At 47.8% G+C, this 19,298-nt stretch overlaps 2 protein-coding genes and 1 long non-coding RNA gene across 4 annotated transcripts; 1 reads left to right on the top strand and 2 right to left on the bottom strand.

Moving 5' to 3' along the window:
* Nucleotides 1-1,369: 1,369 nt before the first annotated feature.
* Rab4b (RAB4B, member RAS oncogene family) lies at nucleotides 1,370-11,282 on the bottom strand. 2 transcript variants are annotated; one of them, XM_047529318.1, is made up of 8 exons: nucleotides 11,086-11,278; nucleotides 9,239-9,319; nucleotides 8,886-9,000; nucleotides 7,487-7,549; nucleotides 7,235-7,389; nucleotides 5,664-5,759; nucleotides 5,445-5,575; nucleotides 1,370-1,759 (listed from the first exon to the last, which is right to left on the bottom strand). In XM_047529318.1, exons 1-7 carry the CDS (start codon nucleotides 11,099-11,101, stop codon nucleotides 5,460-5,462), a joined length of 642 nt encoding a protein of 213 aa, XP_047385274.1. In that variant the 5' UTR covers nucleotides 11,102-11,278; the 3' UTR covers nucleotides 1,370-1,759; nucleotides 5,445-5,459. The 2 variants fall into 2 exon arrangements, with proteins under 2 accessions (XP_047385274.1, XP_047385275.1); XM_047529319.1 differs by lacking the exon at nucleotides 7,487-7,549 and having other exon boundaries at nucleotides 11,086-11,282.
* Nucleotides 11,283-11,449: 167 nt separating this feature from the next.
* Nucleotides 11,450-14,120, top strand: LOC124967228 (uncharacterized). The gene is made up of 3 exons (XR_007105497.1): nucleotides 11,450-11,498; nucleotides 12,908-13,345; nucleotides 13,947-14,120. It is a non-coding gene; the product is annotated as an uncharacterized LOC124967228 (long non-coding RNA).
* Nucleotides 11,630-14,124, bottom strand: Mia (MIA SH3 domain containing). The gene is made up of 4 exons (XM_047529320.1): nucleotides 13,192-14,124; nucleotides 12,976-13,109; nucleotides 12,401-12,511; nucleotides 11,630-12,070 (listed from the first exon to the last, which is right to left on the bottom strand). Exons 1-4 carry the CDS (start codon nucleotides 13,319-13,321, stop codon nucleotides 12,047-12,049), a joined length of 399 nt encoding a protein of 132 aa, XP_047385276.1. The 5' UTR covers nucleotides 13,322-14,124; the 3' UTR covers nucleotides 11,630-12,046.
* Between the last annotated feature and the right edge of the window lie 5,174 nt (nucleotides 14,125-19,298).

The following is a 19,298-nucleotide window of genomic DNA, read 5'->3' as shown; positions in this document are numbered from 1 at the left end:
CTCTCCAGAAAGTAAAAGTGGGCCGTTCGCCGACGCTAGACTCATTTACATTCTCTGCCTCGCCCCTTTCGCCCTGGAAGAGTAATGCAGTCAGCGGGCTGGATCAGGGAAGGGACATTTCTGTGCATGTTAAACGGGCATCGCGGGCGGGGCATGCAAATGAGATTATTTACATGGACGGGCCCACCCCTCGGAGCTGAGAATACTGCGGGAAGAGGAGCAGCTGGGTTGGGGAGCGGCATGCAAATAACTCACTTACATAGATCCCTCCTTCTCCGTTTAAGAATAGTGATACTGAGAAATGGCTGCGCGACTGGTTGGAAAATGCACGTAAATTCGCACGTCAGTAATTCACATAAGCGCTTTTTATATCGGAGGAGAACGATGAGAGGAGGGTAGAACAGATGTGCAAATTTATCGAATTTACATGACCCGCTCCGCTCTGCCCTCTCGGGACAATTGTGAAAGTCAGAATAAAGAAATCTGGGAAAGCTACGCAGAGCAAGACATTGGTACAATCCACCCGGTCTCTTTTTAGAATATTTGGGCCACACCTCCTCGGAGGAGTAATCTGATAACGTTATTTGAATGCTCCACCCCCTCCACCAACGCCCGCCCAGGCAGAGCAACTGGCTAGCCGAACTCTGGCACCAGGTGGTCTGATAAAACTAAGTGGGAGAGCAGCTGGCACTGTCCTCAGAGGGCTACACCTTTCTTTGGTGTCAGAGGTTCACCTGTACACAGAGGGGGATACACACCCATACACACCCATATTAAGTATGCACGAGTCAGGGTTGCACAAAGGTCCATGGTCAGACGAGCGCGCGCACACACACACACACACACACACACACACACACATATAGTGTATAAGAGAAACTAAATTCACTCCAAAACACACTCATACTTCATGTGCACAGAGCACAGCAGTGAGTCACTGCCTCTAACTTTTAGGCCTCGGGCATGCATATATAAAACAAGGCACACACCCAGGGTGCACTCATAGGCCCCAATTCCCACAACTTGGCCTTGGTGTCTCATACACCAGCTTCACCAATGCAGTCACCAAGGACACAGAATACTCACATGCAACAGTGTCACACATTCCTATACATGTTGTCCCACACACACGTACAGGAGTCACTCATACACATCACAAGCACACATTAGTGTTACACATGTGAGGCTCAAGCACTGTCACAAAGTGTGCAATGACAAACTCCCTCCACAATGAACACCTGAGCCATGGTGCACCTTCAGTGTATCCCCACACCATGTCCAACCCACAGACATGGCCCCCAAACATCATGACCCACAGCTCTTCCAACAGGGACCTCTTCCCAACATCCCAAAATGACAGAGGCCAAGACACAGGTGTAAACAATGCTTTATGGGGGTAGGATGGGGATGGGGCAGGCCTCCAGGTAATAAATAACACGTACTCGCAACAGCAGGGCCAGGCAGGAAGTTGGGGCCAAATGGCCCTGGTCTCAGGCTTTAGGAGCTCTTGGGGTATGGTTAGGGGCTGGGGGGGGTGGGGGGCAGAGGTTAGCCAAGACAGAGGAAGCAGCAGCAGGTATGGGTTCCCCCTTCCCCCGTGGCTCAGTCTTGCCCCAAAGCCAGGCCCCACCAGGCCAGGGAAGGAGGAAAGGTGGCAGGGCAGCTTCTCCAGGGCTGGGGCAGATTGGGGCACGGCCTCCTGGGGCCAGGGTCTGGGCCCCAGCCGGAAGGGCAGGGCTGGTCCTGGAGAACAGGTGAGCTGCAAGAGAAGGGTGCAATGACCTAGAGAGGTCCTGATTCTGTCTAGCTTGTGTCTCTGTCTCATTTCTGGATCTCTTCCTGACTCCCACCTGTATCTGTTAGCCCATACCACTTTTTTATCCCTCTGGGGTTTCTGCACTGTCTGTTTCTCCTCTGCAGGTCATTTTGGGCTTGGGCTCTCTCTCTCTCTCTCTCTCTCTCTCTCTCTCTCTAAGGGTACCTTTACCTCCTTGTTTGCCTCAGAGAGCTGTCTGAGCCTGTAAGGGGACATTTCAGTGTCTAAATATCATGTCCCCATTTCTGTATGTGTCCCCTATGTCCCTGATCACCCTGGCTTTAGGCTTCAAAACTAGTGTTAGTGTTTTCAAAACTAGAGAAACACATTAGATTAGTGGGTTTTTCTTTTGCTGCTTATAACTATCTGGCAGCTTCTAGAAATTCTGAAATTACTTCAGAATCTCTGGGGTAAGGCCTGGGTATCAGTATCCTTTAAAGTTATCCAGGAGATTCCAATATCAGCACTGCATGTAAGGGGGAATTAGTTTGGTAGGCCTTTACTATTTTTTATTCAAAATAGAATAAAATAGAATAGAAAATACATAAGTACATCATATGAAATAAGAATACTGGTCAATAGGGACTGAAAGCAGATTATGGTTGCCAGGGGTAGAGGAATGGGGAATGACTGCTTAACGGGTATGCAGCTTCCTTTCAGGATAGTGAAAATGTTCTGCAACTACACAGAGGAGGTGGTTGCTCAACCTTGTGAATGTACTGAATGCCAATGAACTGTACACTTCGAAATGGCTAAATTTATGTTATATGGCCTTAACCTCAATAAAAAAAAATGATAGTAGGCAAACATGAGTTGGAATTCTTACAGGTGGGTGTGACTGCATTAGATCAACATATAAAACTGCTCTCAACAAAGTCTATAATATTACATTTAATTCACTGAGGGCAAATCCTGAAAGAAACTACACTAAGCCCCAAGGTGAAGAATACATGACCATTCACTTCTGCACAGCCCCGAGTCCTTAAGATGGATAAGAAGAAAAATAAGAAACAGTCCTATGGTAGTCTTTTTAGCATAGTTGTTTTTTGTTTTTGTTTTTGTTTTTTTGAGATAAGGTCTTACTGTATTACCCAGGCTGTTCTCAAATTCCTGAACTCAGTTTACAGATGAGGAAACTGAGGCCCCAGCACAGCAGGACTAGAAGGATAAGATAGCACCATCCTAAGAACTCATCCTTGTCTCTCCTCTCCCTCTCTCCCTCCCCACCACCCACATTCAAATTCCATATTCATTCCATCAGTAAATGATGCTGGCTCTACCTTCAAAGTGGGTCCAAAGAGTACAAATGTGGCTTAGTGCTAAAGCACTTGCCTAGCATGAGTGAGGCCCTGAGTACCATCCCCAGCACCACGAAAATTAAAAAAAAAAAAAAAAAAAAAAAAACAGATCCAATGTCTAACAACACTTCCCCAAGCCGCCCTGGAGATGGAAGGGGGCTGGGCATGAAGTAAGAGGGGAGAATTGGCAAGATACACACACACCCACAGAGATGGGGATAGGACCAAATCCTGCAGGGTACTGCAGGCCTGTCAAGGAGTTTGGATCAAGCATAGAAAAATAAACAAGCTTCCTGAGCAGGAAGGTGGTAACCAGGGCAAAGAGGGAAGGAGTGGTGTTCCAGGCAAAGGGCACAGCATGAAAAAAGAAACAGAGAAACAAAATGAACTTCAGTGTGGCTGGAGCAGCTAAAGGGGTGGGGAGAGGCTGGGCAGGCTGGCAGGAGCCATTCCTGCACAGGGTCAGATGCAAGGTTGAGTAGCTTCAGGTGTGTCCCATGGACCCTGGGAACCATGGATGGTTTTGTTTAAACCAGGACGTGAAGGAATCAAATTGTGTTTCAGAAAGACCCAGTGACTGCATCAGGAGGGGACAAGCCAGGCATGTGGTATATGCCTGTAATCTCACTGACTGTAATCCCAGTGATCAGGGATTACAAATCCAAGAGGATCACAAATTTAAGTCCAGCCTAGGCACTCAGCAAGACCCTGTCTCAAAATAAAATTTAAAAAAGATTGGGAAAATAGCTCAATGGTGGAGCACCTGTCTAGGATGCACGAGGTGCTAAACTCAATCTCTAATAACCAATAAAAAAAAAGAGAGAAAAAAGGAAATGGGGTGGGGACAAGACTGGAGACAGAGAGACCAGCAAGGAAAAAGGACTATCTACTTCTCAACAACCTGTCCACCATCCACTCTCTTCTCAGCTTAGCAGCAGCTCCCCAGTGGTGTCTGTGCCCCCCATGGTCTCTTCCCTACATGGAGCCAGAGTGACCTTGTGAATCTATCAATTGGCTCCAGTACTTGCTCTGCTCAGAAGCTTCCTATGGTTCCCGTCCCGGTATAAGCTAGAGCCCTCCCAGGGCCACAGGCACCAACTGGTCAGCTTTGCCCATGCCCACCCCCGTCTCCTGCTGTACCTGCAACACACACAACACGTGCACACACACTCTCCATTCAAGCCATGCTGGCCGCCTCGGTCTTCCTCACCCATGCCAGGGCTTCTGCATTTGCTGTTCTCTCTGCTGAGAGCACTCCTGCCTCAGATGCCTACAGGACTCTCTCCCTCCATCCTTCAGATTTTGGCTCAAATGTCACCTTCTTTTTTTAAAAACATTATTTTTAGTTATATATGGACACAATGCCTTTTATTTATTTTTATGTGGTGCTGAGGATCGAACCCAGTGCCCCACAAATGCTAGGCAATCACTCTACCACTGAGCCACAACCCCAGGCCCAAATGTCACCTTCTTGGTAAGGTGTCACTCATTGTTGTTTAAAAGTGCATCCACTCTGCCCACTCCCTCCAACTCACTTTTCCTCCGTAGCTCTTATGGCCCTATTATAAAATTTACTTAAAGTGATGTTTTGGATGTGAAGTGTTCCCCAAAAGCTCATATGTGAGATAATGCAGGGTTTAGAGAAATGAGCCTTAATCCAATCAGTGAATTAATCTCCTGATGGGATTAAATGAGTGGTAACTGAAAGCGCTTAGGTTGTGGCTGGAGTCATTAGGGGCGTGGCTTTGGGGCATACATTTGTATCTGGCAAGTGGAGATCTCTCTCTGCTGTCTGATCATCAGTGAGCTGCTTCCCTCACCACACTCTTCAGCCCAGATGTTCAGCCTCACCTTGAGCCCCAAGGAATGGAGCTTGCTGTCTATGAACTGAGACCTCTGAAACCATGAGTCATCAAATAAACTTTTCCTCTTCTATAATTGTTCTAGTCAAGTCTTTTAGTCACAGAAGTGAAAAAGCTATCGAAAACATTTATGTATTTTGTTTCTTGTCCTGTCTATTCCCAAGAGAATAGAGGATCCATGAGGCCAGGAATTTTTGTCTGTTTTGTCTGTTTTTACCCACTGCTGTCTTTCCAGCGTCCTAAATAGGACCTACAGTATGTGCTCAATACATAGTGAGAACAATGAACGGGAGGGTCAGGTCCAGGGTTGAGGGCTGCGGCTGGAGAAGTTGAGAAGATGGCTCCTTCGGCTCATGTGCTTTGACATCTTTCTCTGTTTCTCTTGTGACATTTTCCGTGTCTCTATGTCTGCTCTATACCCATCTTCCCAGGAGACCACCCTTGCCTCCCCGAGCCCCAGGGTCGCACCTGGCTCTGCACGTTTCAGCAGCCACAGGGCTGAGGGGCCACGGCCTGGGCACTCCGAGGCTGCCGCAGCTGGCGGAGTGAAGCGTCACCATACTGAATGCCTGAGCCCATCCTCTCGGGGTCTAGCTCACCTGTGGATAGCAGGAGAAGTCAGGACTGGTACCTTGGGGGCCTTTGAGCCCTGCTTCCCACTCCCACTTGGGTCAGTCCAGGCCGCACCTGAGTCGATCTTGTTGAGGATGGTGCGGGCACACTTCAGGAAGGCCTCCTCCACGTTCTCTCCTGTGAGAGCGCTGGTCTCCAGGAACATTAGCTCTGAGGGGCAGGGCCTTTGTCAGTCCCCACCCTCCATTCAGCCACTGGCTGCCTCTCAGTCCATTCTTCAAATGTCCCATCCACCCTCACCCTCATCTCAGGCCTCTGCACATGCTGTTCCCTTGCTGTGAACATTGTCTCCTCCCCATGCACCCCCCTAGCTCCTCTTTTCAGGTTTGGCTCACAAAGCTCCTCCCTGACTTCCTCACCTGGGTCAGGTGCCTCTCTTGGGCTCCTGCAGGATTTTGTGCCTCCTCCACCCTGGCTCTGACCTCTCAGGAGTGTCACTGTCTGCAAATGGGTCTGTCCTCCAACCATCTTACACTGTACTGTGAGCACCATGAAGGCCAGACCTAGGGCTGATTTCCTGTGTCCTTAGCACCATCCAGCCCAGCCTGGGCCCACTAGGAATCTACCCATCACCTACATCACAAGCACAAGGTCTCACAGTAGGGAAGTTAGAGCCAGGATGCAAACAATATCTATCTCTGCTGGCAAAACCTCTTCTAAACCTGAAGGTCACAAAATGGGGGAACATGAGCAAGATCCCAAGCCAGCAGATGTGGTTGATTTGGCCAGCAAAATGAGTTTATACTTGTAGATCATTTTGTTATTATTATTATTTTATTTTTGTTACTGGGGATTGAACCCAGAGGCACCTTAGCACTGAGCTACATCCCCAACCCTTTATAGTTTCTATTTAAAGACAGCATCTCACTAAGTTTCTGAGGCTGGCCTTGAACTTGTGATCCTCCTGCCTTAGTCCCTACTCCCAAGGCACTGGGATTACAGGTATGTGCCATCACACCCAACTGATATGTGCAAACCTTCTGACTGAGCCTATCAGTCGTCTCCACTCCCCTTAGCACCAGAGCCTGTTCCCCTGGGGTTCATCCCAGCCCATCTCCCTTATTCAAAATGTGCCTGTCCATAGGCCCTCTAAGTTTCTAACCTCTACCTTATTTTTATTCTATTTACTTATTTAGTGTTACTGGTGATTAAACCCAAGAGTGCTCTACCACTGAGCACCTGTCCTTTTTATTTTGAGACAAGGTCTCACTAAGTTGCCCAGTCTGGCTCGAACTTGTGACCCTCCTGCCTCAGACTCCGAAGTCGCGGATGCAATTTCTACCTTAAACCAATACCCTGAGCTGCCTCCCAGGTGGTGGAAACTTCCCAGCTGTCAACCTCCATCTAATGCCTAATCTGTGCCACAAAATACTGAGAACCTTTCCACGGGTGGGTGGCCTCCTTAACCAGCACACTGTAAGACAGAAACATTTTGACCCCCACTCTACAGCTGAGGACACTGAGGACCAGAGTGATCACACTCAGACACACAGACTCAACACTCAGACTTGAACCAGACCTGAACCTCCACTTCAGGGCACAGTCACTGATAGCCAGGAGGCACACAGGCCACAGTGAACTGTCCTCTCCCTCCTCCCCCACCCAGCCCACAGCAAAGCCCTCACCATTCTCCTGGGCAAAGCGGGAAGCCTCCAGGAAAGTGACCTCGCGCTCAGGGTCCAGGTCCTTCTTGTTGCCACAGAGGATGACCACAATGTTGGGGCTGGCCAGTGTGCGGGCATCAGTCAGCCAGGCAGCCAGTGAATTGTATGTCTCCCGGCTATGGAGAGGGGACAGAGAAGGAAGGTGGCACAGGAGAGAGGCCACCCATGTCCCACCCCAACCACACTGCTCATGCTGAGTACCCCCACACCCACCTTGTGATGTCATACACCAGCAGGGCTCCAGCCGCCCCTCGGTAATAACTCCGTGTCACCGACCTGTGGGGCCAGGGGGACCCAGTCATCCCCAAGGCTGGGTTCTGCCCCAAGACTGCCCCCCTCTGCAGAGAGAGACTGGTGGTTCGGAGGACCCTCTCACTGCTGGCCCAGCCCCCAAAACCTAGCTTTGGTCTGGTCAAGATAATTTCTCTACCTGAAAGTCTCTCTCTCTCACTTTCAACTTCTATCGCACTTAACTCTTTGTCTACCTACTTCGGTGAGTCTCTGTCTGTCTCTGTGTCCCTCTTTCTGTATCTGTGCATTGGTCTGTTTCTTTTTCTGCATCTCTTTTATGTGTGTATCTGTATAGCTGTTTTTTCTTTGCAGTGCTGGGGATCTAGCTCACGGCTTCACTAGGCAAGCAGTCCACCACTGAACTATACTCCTACCTGTGTGTCTTAAACTCTGTTTTCTCCTGTCTCTCGCTGAGTCTGGCTCTCCTACTTATTTTTGCCTTCCCCATCATTCGTTCAGCATTTTCTGAGCATCTCCCTCTACCCAGGCACATGCAACATCTGCTTGTCCCTCTTCAGCAAGAGGCCTCTTTCCTAGCATGGCCAACTCTCTCTATTTCCCTGTCTCACCAATCTGGATCCCTCTGGAACTCAGGCGATCACTCCACGAACACTTACTGAGCACTCACTGCAAATCCAATCCACAGCACACACCTGTTTCTCCTTCCCCTGTCTCTGGCCACCACAGCTCATGCAGTCTATCAACACTTAGCACCTAGGAAGTGCTGCCTAGAGACCACACTCTCCACGGACTGAACAGCTTGTTTCTATCTCCTATTCTGTTTCTCAGACTCTCAGAATTTCTGTATGTCTACCAATTTTTCTGCAGACATTTTCTGAAGACCTACTATGTGCTGAGCCCTACACATTTCCCTCTCCCCTACATGTCCATTTCTCCATCCCCCTGGCTACAACTGTTCACCCTCCCCATCCTTCTCTCACTCTGACCTGTTTCTCTTTGCAGCTCCTTACCTACTTTATCCTTCTTTTCATCTTCCTCTTCCTCAGCCCCCCATTCTCCTTCCTTTTCTGTGTGTCTCTCTTTCATGCTTCTGCTTCTGTTTCTGCTTTAGAGTCTCTCAAACTCTACTCCCCAACCTCAAGCCTTCCTTTCTTTTCTTCTCTTCCTCTATCCTTCCTTCCCTTCCCGTTCCTTCCTTTTCTTGTGGTGCTGGGGATGGAACCCAGGACCTTGTACCATTTCTCTCTCCCTCTTCCTTGGCCTCTGTGTCGCCTCACTCCTATTATTGTGTCTTGGAGTGCACACACCTCTCTCTCCCCCTCCTCCCCTCCCTCCCTCCTTGGGAGCCCAGCCCACCTACCGAAACCGCTCCTGGCCAGCAGTGTCCCAAATCTGTAGCTTCACAGTCTTCCCACCCACGTTGACCACCCGGGATCCAAACTCCACACCGATCGTGTGGTTGGAGTCCTGTTTGACTGGGAATGGGAAGGAGAGAGGAGGCATGCAGAGGCTCAGAGGATCCCCCACCCTCCAAGGCCTCTTGTCTCTACAAACCCGTTCTCATTGCTGGGGTGTCTGTGAACCTAGCAAAGAGCATCGAGGCAAGGCCCAGAAGCCAGCAGTGGAGTGCTATCTATGGCCAGTCATGCCCAACCCATAGCTGCCCACCTACCCCACAGCTCTGTGCTCCCAGAACCACTGACAGAAACTCACACTTATTCTCAATGAACTGATGAAGGAGACATGATTTGCCAGTTCCTGCACTGCCGATCACCAGGAATTTGAAGAGGAAGTCTGAGCAGATGGAGTCAAAATCAAGGATACCCACAGGGAGAGAAAGATAAAGGGAAAACCGAGAAGGGTTAGAGAGAAAGAAACAGACACAGAAACAGAGTCACAGACAATTGTAACAGATCACCTTTTTCTTCTTTTCAGACACAGAAACAGTCACAGACAATTGTAACAGATCACCTTTTTCTTCTTTTGGGGTACTTTTTGTGGGGTGGGGAATGGAACCCAGGGCCTTGTACATGCTAATCAAGTGCTCTACCACTAACCTACACCCCCAGCCCAAAAAGATCATTCTTTACTTATTTATTTTTTGGTACGGGGGATTGAACCCAGGGATGCTTTACCACTGAGCCACATCCCCAGTCCTTTTTATTTTTTTCATTAGAAACAGGTTCTCAATAATTTAATCAGGGTCTTACTAAATTGCTGAGGCTGGCCCCAAACTTGCAATCTTCCTGCCTCAGTCTCCCAAGTTGCTAGGACTTCAGGTGTGCATCACTGGGCCTGGTCTAAGATTATTCTTTATAGAGTTACCATAGACACAGTTCTAAAGATCTTTATATCAACAGCTCACTTAATCTGTGGGAGAACTCTAGGAAGAAGGTATACTAGTAACTATCTCTGTTTTCCAGATGTGGTAACTGAGTCCAAAGAGGTTAACTGACTTGCCCAAGATCACGCATCTAAGGCAGAACTGAGATTCAAACCCTGGCTGAAGTTCTCCAGAGTCCAAGACATTTGCTATTACATTGTTAATTCCTCTTGAAAATCATCTAATCAAGGGAAATCTAGCCTCTGTCCCTCTTTTTTGGCACTGAAAATTAAACCCAAGAGCACTTTACCACTGAGTTACATCCCCAGCCCTTTTTTTTTGTTTTGTTTTGTTTTGTTTTTTTGAGAAATGCTCTTGAGAAGTTGCTTAGGGCCTTGCTAAGTTACTGAGGCTGGCCTAGAATTTGCGATTCTCCTGCCTCATCCTCCTGATTACCTGGATCTACAGGTATAGGTCGTCTCTGGTCCTCTTGACTTCACCTCCTAACACCCTCTCAACTCAGGTCTCTGGCCTCCAGTCTAGTCCCTGAAAATGACAAGCTGGTTCCCACTTCTGGGTTTTTGCATTTGATAACTCTGCTTTTGTGTCTGTTGTAAGAAGGCAGCTCCCTCTGAATCCTAAGCCAGTGCTTTCTACAGTCCCTGTTCCCTCAACCACCTGGTATTGTACATTCATACTTTTTTCAATTCATATCCTCTTCTTCCCACCCTCTGCCCAGATCCTCCTATTTTCAAGTTTTAGCCCCATCCTTTGCCATTAAGTTCCTATCCTAACTCAGGGATAACCCATCCCAATCTATCCCGAACCTCTCAAGCCAGATCAGCCTCACAGCCCAGTGCATCTCATCCTTCTGTGTTCCCTCTAGCCAGTAGAGCACGACCCCTGCCAGTCAAGACAGCCCCGCCCCATTCACTCAAGCTCCTCCCCAATACATGAAGGCCCACCTCTTCCCTCAAGGCCTACCCTGAACCCATCGAGACCGGCTCTCTCGAATCCCGTCCCGAATCTATTTAACCCACGCACCAGACCCTCAGGCTCCACCCAAATCGATTAAGCTCAGCCCCAGACCCACGAAACCCCTCCCAGCATCCACTTAGGCCCTGCCCCCATAGAGGCAGACCCCGCCCCCCGGTACACAAGGCCCCGCCCAATTCCCACAGGCCGCATCCTCTTTGGGCCCAGACCCCAGACCCCAGCTTCTGCCCACCACCCTCACCGTAGGTCTCGGCCATGACTCGGTCGCGGCCGCTGAGGGCCGCAATATGGCGCCGCGGCCGCGCCTGCTCCTCGGCTGGCAGCCGCTCCACTCCGGCTGCAGCCCCGGCTCCTTCCTACTCCCGGACCCGGAGCCGCCACTTCCGCCTCCACCCCCCGCCCGCTCCGGCGCGACCCGCTAGAGCTGCGGGATACCAGGCCACGCTTTCCAAAGGGAGTGATTGGCGGACTCGGCAGGCAAAGGGCGGGACAAAGGGCGCGGATTGGTGGCCCGAGAGGGGCTGAGCCGAAGGGGGTGGGAGCAAGGCGAGCAATTGGCAGAGCAAGTGGGAAGGGGCGGTTCTGAGATGCTTCGCCCAGCGGAGGAACGGATTTGGTCAGGAGTCCGAGGGCAGACTAGAGACTGCGGATTGGGTAGGAGAAGCCTTGGGGCGGAGATATGGATGCAAAGAAAGGGCAAGGGCAGGATTGGAGCAATCTTGAGTGGGTGGGTGCGATTTCTGACCCCAAAGGCAGGAAGGAAAACTGGGAGAACACGCGCAGGTTACTTCCCACCCGGCTTTGCAGATACTTTCCAAGAAAATACCTGCTTTGCGATTTATGTCCTCAGGTCCGATTGGCGCATTACCAATAGTTCAGCTCCCTGTTATTGGTCAGGAGAGGACCCAACCCCTCAGTTGGGTGTTTGATTCCGTCTTCTCGCTAGCTTGTCCCAGATCTAATCTTAGGTGCCCGCCTAGGGTACCATCTTAGAGCGAAGGGCTTTCATCAAACTCTGCCTAGCAACCATTGACGATGCCACATTCAGGGAGTTGATTGGCTAGATTCAGGAACCTGCTAAGCATTTCCTTTGTATAGCCCCACTCCACCCCAAAAAACCACAGAGGCCGGCAGTTTGCTCTTGCTGATGTATTTGCATAAGGTCAGGAGGGAAAAACAGCAGGAACAGCGGTAGGTTGAGTTCACTGACAATAGAAATCCCATTTCTGAAAAAGAGAAAGGGAAAACAGTGAAGAGAAAACCAGCGGTCACACATCGGATCTACTGGTTAAGCAAAAGCTGCAGCCTCAGGGGCCAGGTTTGGCCACACAGGTGCTATGCAAATTAGCCTAGAGCCCTAAACCTTTCCACCTTTCAACTAGATCCCGGTGTAGATAGCACTCCCTATGTTACAGATTAGAAATTTGAGTCAAGAAAAGAATTTGTCCCAGCACACACAGCAAGGCTACCAGACAGCACAGGAGTTATCTTTGCCTGTCATCACAACCCAAGGGTCCTCCTCCTCCAGGAAACTTGCCACCAGACAGAACACTCACATCTGTCTTCACATCAATTTTCCCAGGTTTCAGAGTTTGGTCCTCACGAACAATGCTACTGGGGAAATAGCCCAGACGAGCAGCCAGGTCTCCATAGTAATCACCCTGAACCTGGGAAAGAGAAGTTAAAAGCTGAGTCTGGGAAGACAGAACACTCATTCCTGCACAGCCTCCTGTCTGGACCCCCACACACCTGGTTCTGACCCTGTCATTTGAATCTCAGCTTAAATGTCACCTGCTCAGATCCCTCCCAGAGCATGTGATTTAGTGTAGTCACCCATTCATTCTATATAAATGCTCACAGAAGCACATATTTGCTGACATTTTTGATGGCTTATTGCTTGTCTCCCTCCAGTAGAATAAAAGGAATTGCTTGTAGTTGTATTTTTGGTGTCTAGAAATGCAGGTGCCCTGTACTTGCTAAACAAAGTAAAAATAAAGTAAGTCACAAAATGTCCCCCTTCCCCAAGTATCTCTGTATCTGTTCACCGCAAATTTTCTCGTAAGGTGGAGAACTGGAGAGAACTCCCACCCCAACCCCATACTCCTCCCTCTTCCATCCTCCCAAGACTCACACTGCCTCCCCAGAAGAGCCGCCCTCGGCCCTTCAGCTTCGAGAAGACATACACAATTTGACCCCTGTGTATGGTCAGAAAACGGCAGTCAGGAGCCACGTAGTCCTGAAGGGCCACAGCCATGGAGATGGGGTCTGGAGAAGGAATAGAAGGGAACAGCAGCACTACGTACACAGACGTGCAACCCAAGTCCCAGCTCCCCATTCCCGCTCTTACGGCTGCATTCCTCATCAGCACAAAGCTTCCGGTCAGCCAGTTTGGGCATGGGGCGGTCTGCGACACTAGGCCCTGGAAAGGCAGTCAGCAAGAGGATGACACCAAGGAGCACTGGAGACCACGCCATCATGGACTACGGAGCAACAGTGACCAGGTGGGGGATGGGGTCTCCAATTTCCTCCTGCCCTCCCTCTCGCCAGAAACAAGGAAACCTGTGTTCAGTCTTGTCCCCGCCCAAAACCAGTCCCAAATTTCACCCACACCACCTAGAGGCTGCTATCCAGCCAGAACCATTTCAAGGATGGGGTGAAGACCGTAGGCCCCAGGAAATGCCCAGATTGGCCCAAAGCAACCCAGGCCACTACAAGTGACAGCCACCCCTCAAAAGAGGCCCAGACAGGCAGGTTGAGATACTTGAATCCCTGAAGTTGGTTTAGGTAACTGGACCCCTCCAGGTAGAGAACCAGAGGAGCTAATAGTGAAAACCACCTTGGAATTTCCTGAGCTGAGGGGCAGAACAAGGCAACCCTTTGATTCCCAGGACAGGTCCACCTCTGGGTGTATGTTGGGCCTCTGGCTAGGTAATGTCCCACTGTGTTCACTATTTATCCTCAAACTCCACTTCCTGACTGGATGACCCAGGCTAGGCTATTTCTCCTCAAAGCCTCACCTTGCTCATATGTAAAATGGGAATAATAATAAAAAGAACAGTTAAGGGCACTCACAAAGTATTTTTATTTTATTAACTCAAACAGATATTCTGCATCACTTCAGGAGGAGGTGATGGAAATGGAAATGGAAGTTCAGAAAGTTAAGGAACTTGGCCCCAGCACATCGGCACATGTCTGTAATTCCTAGTAACTCTGGAGACTGAAGCAAGAGAATTGCAAATTCAAGGCCAGCCTGGGACCTTAGTGAGACTTGTCTCAAGATAAAAAAAAAAAAAAGAAAAAAAAGGGCTGGGGGATGTGGCTCAGTGGTTAAGCACCCTGGATTCAACTGCTGGTGCCAAAAAAAAAAAAAAAAAAAAAACAGAGAGAGACTTGTCTAAGACAACACAGCCAAGAAATTGAGGAGTCAAGGTTTGCCCGCAGTCTCCAGGAATCATCACTGGTATCTGACCTGACAGGGCTCTTTCAGGGTTAAATACTCCCATCCAAATTCAAAATGGATCTTCAGGGAACAGAAGAGTGCTAAGTGGCCTGAAAAGATGCAGTCAACAAAATCCAGACGTCATCTTTTTCATTTTTGTTTTCATTTATTTTATTGGTTCTTCTTAGTTATACATGATGGAAGAATCCATTCTGATAAAATTATACAAGCATAGGATCACACCATCTTTTTTTTTTTTTTTTTTTTTTTTTTTTTTTTTTTTGCGGTACTGGGGATCAAACTCAGGGCCTTGTGCTTGCAAGGCAAGCACTCTACCAGCTGAGCTATCTCCCCAGCCCTAGACCATCATATCTTAACAAGTAATAAACTAACAAAAAAGGGTGAGTCATAATGAAACTTGAGGGGTGGCCTAAACTTTTTTTTTTTTTTGGTACTGGAGATTAAACCCAGGGTCACTGAGTTACATCCCCATCCTCTTTTTATTTTGAGTCAGGGTCTCAAATGCGTGAGGCTAGCCTCAAACTTGTCACAGACTCCCAGGTTGGGATTACAGGTATGACCACATACCCTGCTATCTGGGCGGCCTACATTTAAAAACAACTTAAGAAGCCTATCAACCAGTTACCATATGAAGACTTTTTCTGAATTCTGACTGTAACTATACAAACGTATGTATAGAAACTGAAAATCTGAATATTAATCAGGTATTGAGTGCTGTCTAAAAGCTGATTTAGGCATGATCATAGCTTTGTGGTTTTTAAAATTTAGAAAATTCTTAAATATAAAGCTGATACTGGGCTAATAGACTTGTTGGGATTTACTTCAAAATAATTTGAGTGGCATCTTGCTTGAAAAAAATTTGGCCATAAGCAAAATCGAAGGAAATATGGGAGTTCAGTATACTACTGTCTTCTTTTACTTTTGAACTTTCCATTTTAAAACATTCTTAAAAATTATTCCTTCCTTCAGCAAATGTTTGTCCCTGATCTCAGCAAGGGAGATTTATCAAGGATGAAAAATGAAGATGCCTGGTGAGAGGGGTTGAGAGTGTAGCTCTGTGGTACAGCACATGCTCAGTCTGTGAGACTCAATACCTAGCACCCCTACCCCCACAAAAAAAATGATATGTAGAACACACTCCACCTGTGATCCTAGAGCCTGAGCAACAGGATCACAACTTTGAGGTCTGCCTGAACAACTTAGTCAAACCCTGTCTCAAAATAAAAACAGTGGGAATGTAGCTCAGTGGTACAGCATTCCTGGGTTCAATCCCCAATACTGCCAAGGCGGGGCGGGGAGCCAGCAAGCGCACTCAATAATTAGCTGTAGGGACTGTGGCCCCAGTATTATCAATGAAGTCACAAAGTTGTAGAAATGACTTTATTTTCCAAAGCCCAATTTAATTACCTATTGCTGGATAATTAATTACCCCAAAACACAGTCACTTAAAACCAACATTATCACTGTTTCTTTGGGTCAGAAGTCTAGACACAGCTTAGCTAGTTGCCTATGGCCTACAAGGCTGCAATCAATCTGTCAGCTAGGGCTGCAGGTCCATCTGACAGCTGGACTTGGGGAGGATGACTCCAAGCTCTCTGGCAGTGGCTGGAGGATTCAGTTGCTTGTGGAAACTGGACTGTGGGCCTCTGTCCTCACTAGCTGTTGGCTAGAGGCTTCCCTCAGCTTCTTGCCACATGTATCTCTTGAAAGGCAGCTAGCAACAAGAAGCCAGTCTTTGTAATCTTATCATGGAAGTGAATTCCCATTATTTTTGCTGTAGTCTCCACTCCCCCACCATCAGCAGTTTTCAATTTCTGTGGTTTTAGTAACCAGCCTTATGAAAATATTAAATGGAAAATTCCAGAAAAAAAAAATGACTTTAAATTATGTTATTCCGAGTATAATGAAATCTCACTCCAACCACTCCAGCCTGCTAAAACAGGGATCATCCTTCGTTCAGTGGACACACACTGTATATGCCCCCTGCCCATTATTCATGTAAATAGCTATATAGGTTATCAGGTCCCCCATGCTTATGTTCAAGTCACCCTTATTTTAATAGTGGTCCCAACATGAACGGTATGAATCTACATTGTGTACAACCAGAGAAATGAAATTATGTACCCCATTTGTGTACAATGAATCAAAATGCAGTCTGTAAAAAATTAAAAGCTAAATAAAAATAATAATAAAAAACATAGTGGTCCCAAAGCACAAGAGTAATGATTCTGCTTACTACATGCATACCCACATTTATAGCAAGCAGCATGACTCACAACAGCCAAGCTATAGAACCAGCCTAAGTGTACCTCAACAGATGAACGAATAATGAATAGCTGAGATATACACACAAAGGTGATTTACTCAACCCTGAAGAACAAAATTATGTCATTTGCAGGAAAATGGATGAAACTGGAGATCATGCTAAGTGAAATGAATCAAACTCAGAAAGTCAAGGGTCATGTTTTCTCTTGTATGTGGAAACTAAAGAGAAAAAGAGGAAAAAAGGAAAGGATCTCATGAAAATAAGAGGAAGATCAGCAGAGTAGAGGATGGGAACTAGGGAGGAGGGGAAAGAAAAGGGAAATACAGGGAAATAAACTATATTATGCTATGTGCATGTACAAATACATCACAATAAATCTATTAGGTATAGTTATAATATACCAAGTAAAAAAAAAAGTAATGATACTGAGAAGCCGCAAAGTGCTTTAAGATAAAAAGTGATAATGAGGAAAGGAAGGGAAATCAGGCTGAGGTCACTAAGAACCACAGTTAAACCTGTGAAATTGTGAAGGAAAAATAAATGCATGTGAGTTTTGCTATCACACTTTAAACAGCAAGTTACAGCCTGCATGCATGATAAATGCTTAAAGATAGAAAAAGCATTACAGGGTTTGGTACTACTCCTGGCTTCCGGAGTGCAGAGGGGATCCAGGAGTACATTCCTCACAAAAGAGTGGGGAGCTGCTTATTTACTTGAAGCTGGTCACTAGGTCCAGCTCATGTTCAAAAGGGGATTTCACAAGAGTGAATGTCAGAGGGTGGGGATTGTCAGAAACCATCTTAGAAACTACCTCCCACACCCAAACGCCACCCATGACCCAGAGGCAGTGGCAGCAAGCTTCACAGTCCATCCTACTGTACCCCTTTCTCTCTGGAACTCTAGCCACACAAACAGGGCCGCTGGAGCACAATCCTATGGAATACGATGCATACCGCATTCCCTGGAGGTTTCCTTTCTGCCTAGTCCCCAACACTGAGGTCAATCCCACCCCAGGGCCATTACACTGCCTCCAGATCTCCAAACAGGAGGCTGCTCTTGGTCTTCTGGGGCTGAGTAAGATTACCTCTGCTATGCTTCCCCCTCAGTTTTCATTCCCTGTCTCACTGAGGGGAAACCAGGCTCTGGGCTGTCATTAACCAAAAACATGAGGTAGTGGAGAACATGAACTCATGTCTCACCTGTAAACTTGTTTCAACTAGAGACCCACATGCAGAGAACCATTCTCCAGAGCATCCACATCTTTCCCAGGGCCCTCAACACTGCACTAGGTGCTCAGAACATTTTTTACTGGGCAGAGGCTGGACACAAAACAAGCTTGTTGTCAGGTAGGAGTCTCTCAAGGGCAAAGACTAGGCTTCAGCCATTTCTACAAACCCAGCACCCACAACCACATGCTGAGTGAAAGTCAGCTCTAATCAAATATACCTTCTCAGAGGCCCTTTGTTGACACCCACAACTGTTCCCAGTCCCGCTACCCCATCACAGCAATTGTTTCCATTGGAATACTTGAAATTAGCTCATCTCCTTTTTTTTTGGGGGGGGGGGGGGTTACCGGGAATTGAACTCAGGGGCACTGCACCACTGAGCCACATCCCCAGTCCTATTTTGTATTTTATTTAGAGGCAGGGTCTGAGTTGCTTAGGGTCTTGCCTTTTGCTGAGGCTGGCTTTGAACTCACAATCCTCCTGCCTCAGCCTCCTGAGCCACTGGAATCACAGGCGCACACCACTGCACCCAGCTTAGCTCATCTATTTTCATTATACACCCTAACTCTAGAAAAATGTTTTAGTATCTAATAGATACCACTCAGCAAAAATGCTGAGTTGAGTGCTTGATAGCATCTGAGTGTGTATGTGAATATGTGGGTTTTGGGGGAAGAATGAGTACAACCTTATTGCAGTATTAACAGGATTCCTCTTCACGTAGGAAGAAAATGAAGTTCAGAGTAGGGACATCAACTGCCCATGGGGTAACAGCTAGGGACTTCCCAGTGGAAACCAAGGCTGGTTGGCCACAAAAGCCACACATCATAGCCACTAGGCCTGTGGTTCCCAATGTGGTGGGTGAGATGTCTCCACTCACCTGTCAGTAGTAACAATGCGTCATTTAACAAAGAGGGCAATCCCTTTCTTCTTCCTCTTCCAGATCACATGGGGAAAATTCTGCATTTCACATTGCATGTCTTCAATTTCTTTTTTCCAGTGCTGGAGAGCTTCACGCATGCCAGGCAAACACTACCACTGAGCCACATCTCCAGCCCTATTTTGTATTTTATTTAGACAGGGTCTCACTGAGTTGCTTAGCACCTTGCTGTTGCTGAGGCTGGATTTGAACTGGTGATCCTCCTGCCTCAGTCTTCTGAGCCACTGGGATTATAGGCATGCGCCACCACATCTGGCATCCCCCACTTTTTTTTTTTAAATAGGGTCTTGCTACATTGCACAGGTCAGTCTTGAACTTGGGATCCTCCTGCCTCTGTCTCCAGAATAGGCAGGGTTACAGGCATGCACAACTGCACCCCACTCACTTTTTTCAGCACTTCGAACACTTTTTATTGGCAGTGAGAGGGGACAATACTGGGGTTTGAACCTGGGGCACTCTACAACTGAGCCACATCCCCACCCCATTTGGTATTTTATTTAGAGACAGGTTCTTACTAAATTGCTTAAGGGCCTGGCTAAGTTGCTGAGGCTGGCTTTGAACTTGT

Source organism: Sciurus carolinensis, chromosome 16, assembly GCF_902686445.1.
Source record: "Sciurus carolinensis chromosome 16, mSciCar1.2, whole genome shotgun sequence".
Taxonomy (NCBI): Eukaryota; Metazoa; Chordata; class Mammalia; order Rodentia; family Sciuridae; genus Sciurus; species Sciurus carolinensis.
The sequence above is the reverse complement of the archived record's forward strand: the minus strand, read 5'-3'. Positions and strand labels throughout refer to the sequence as shown.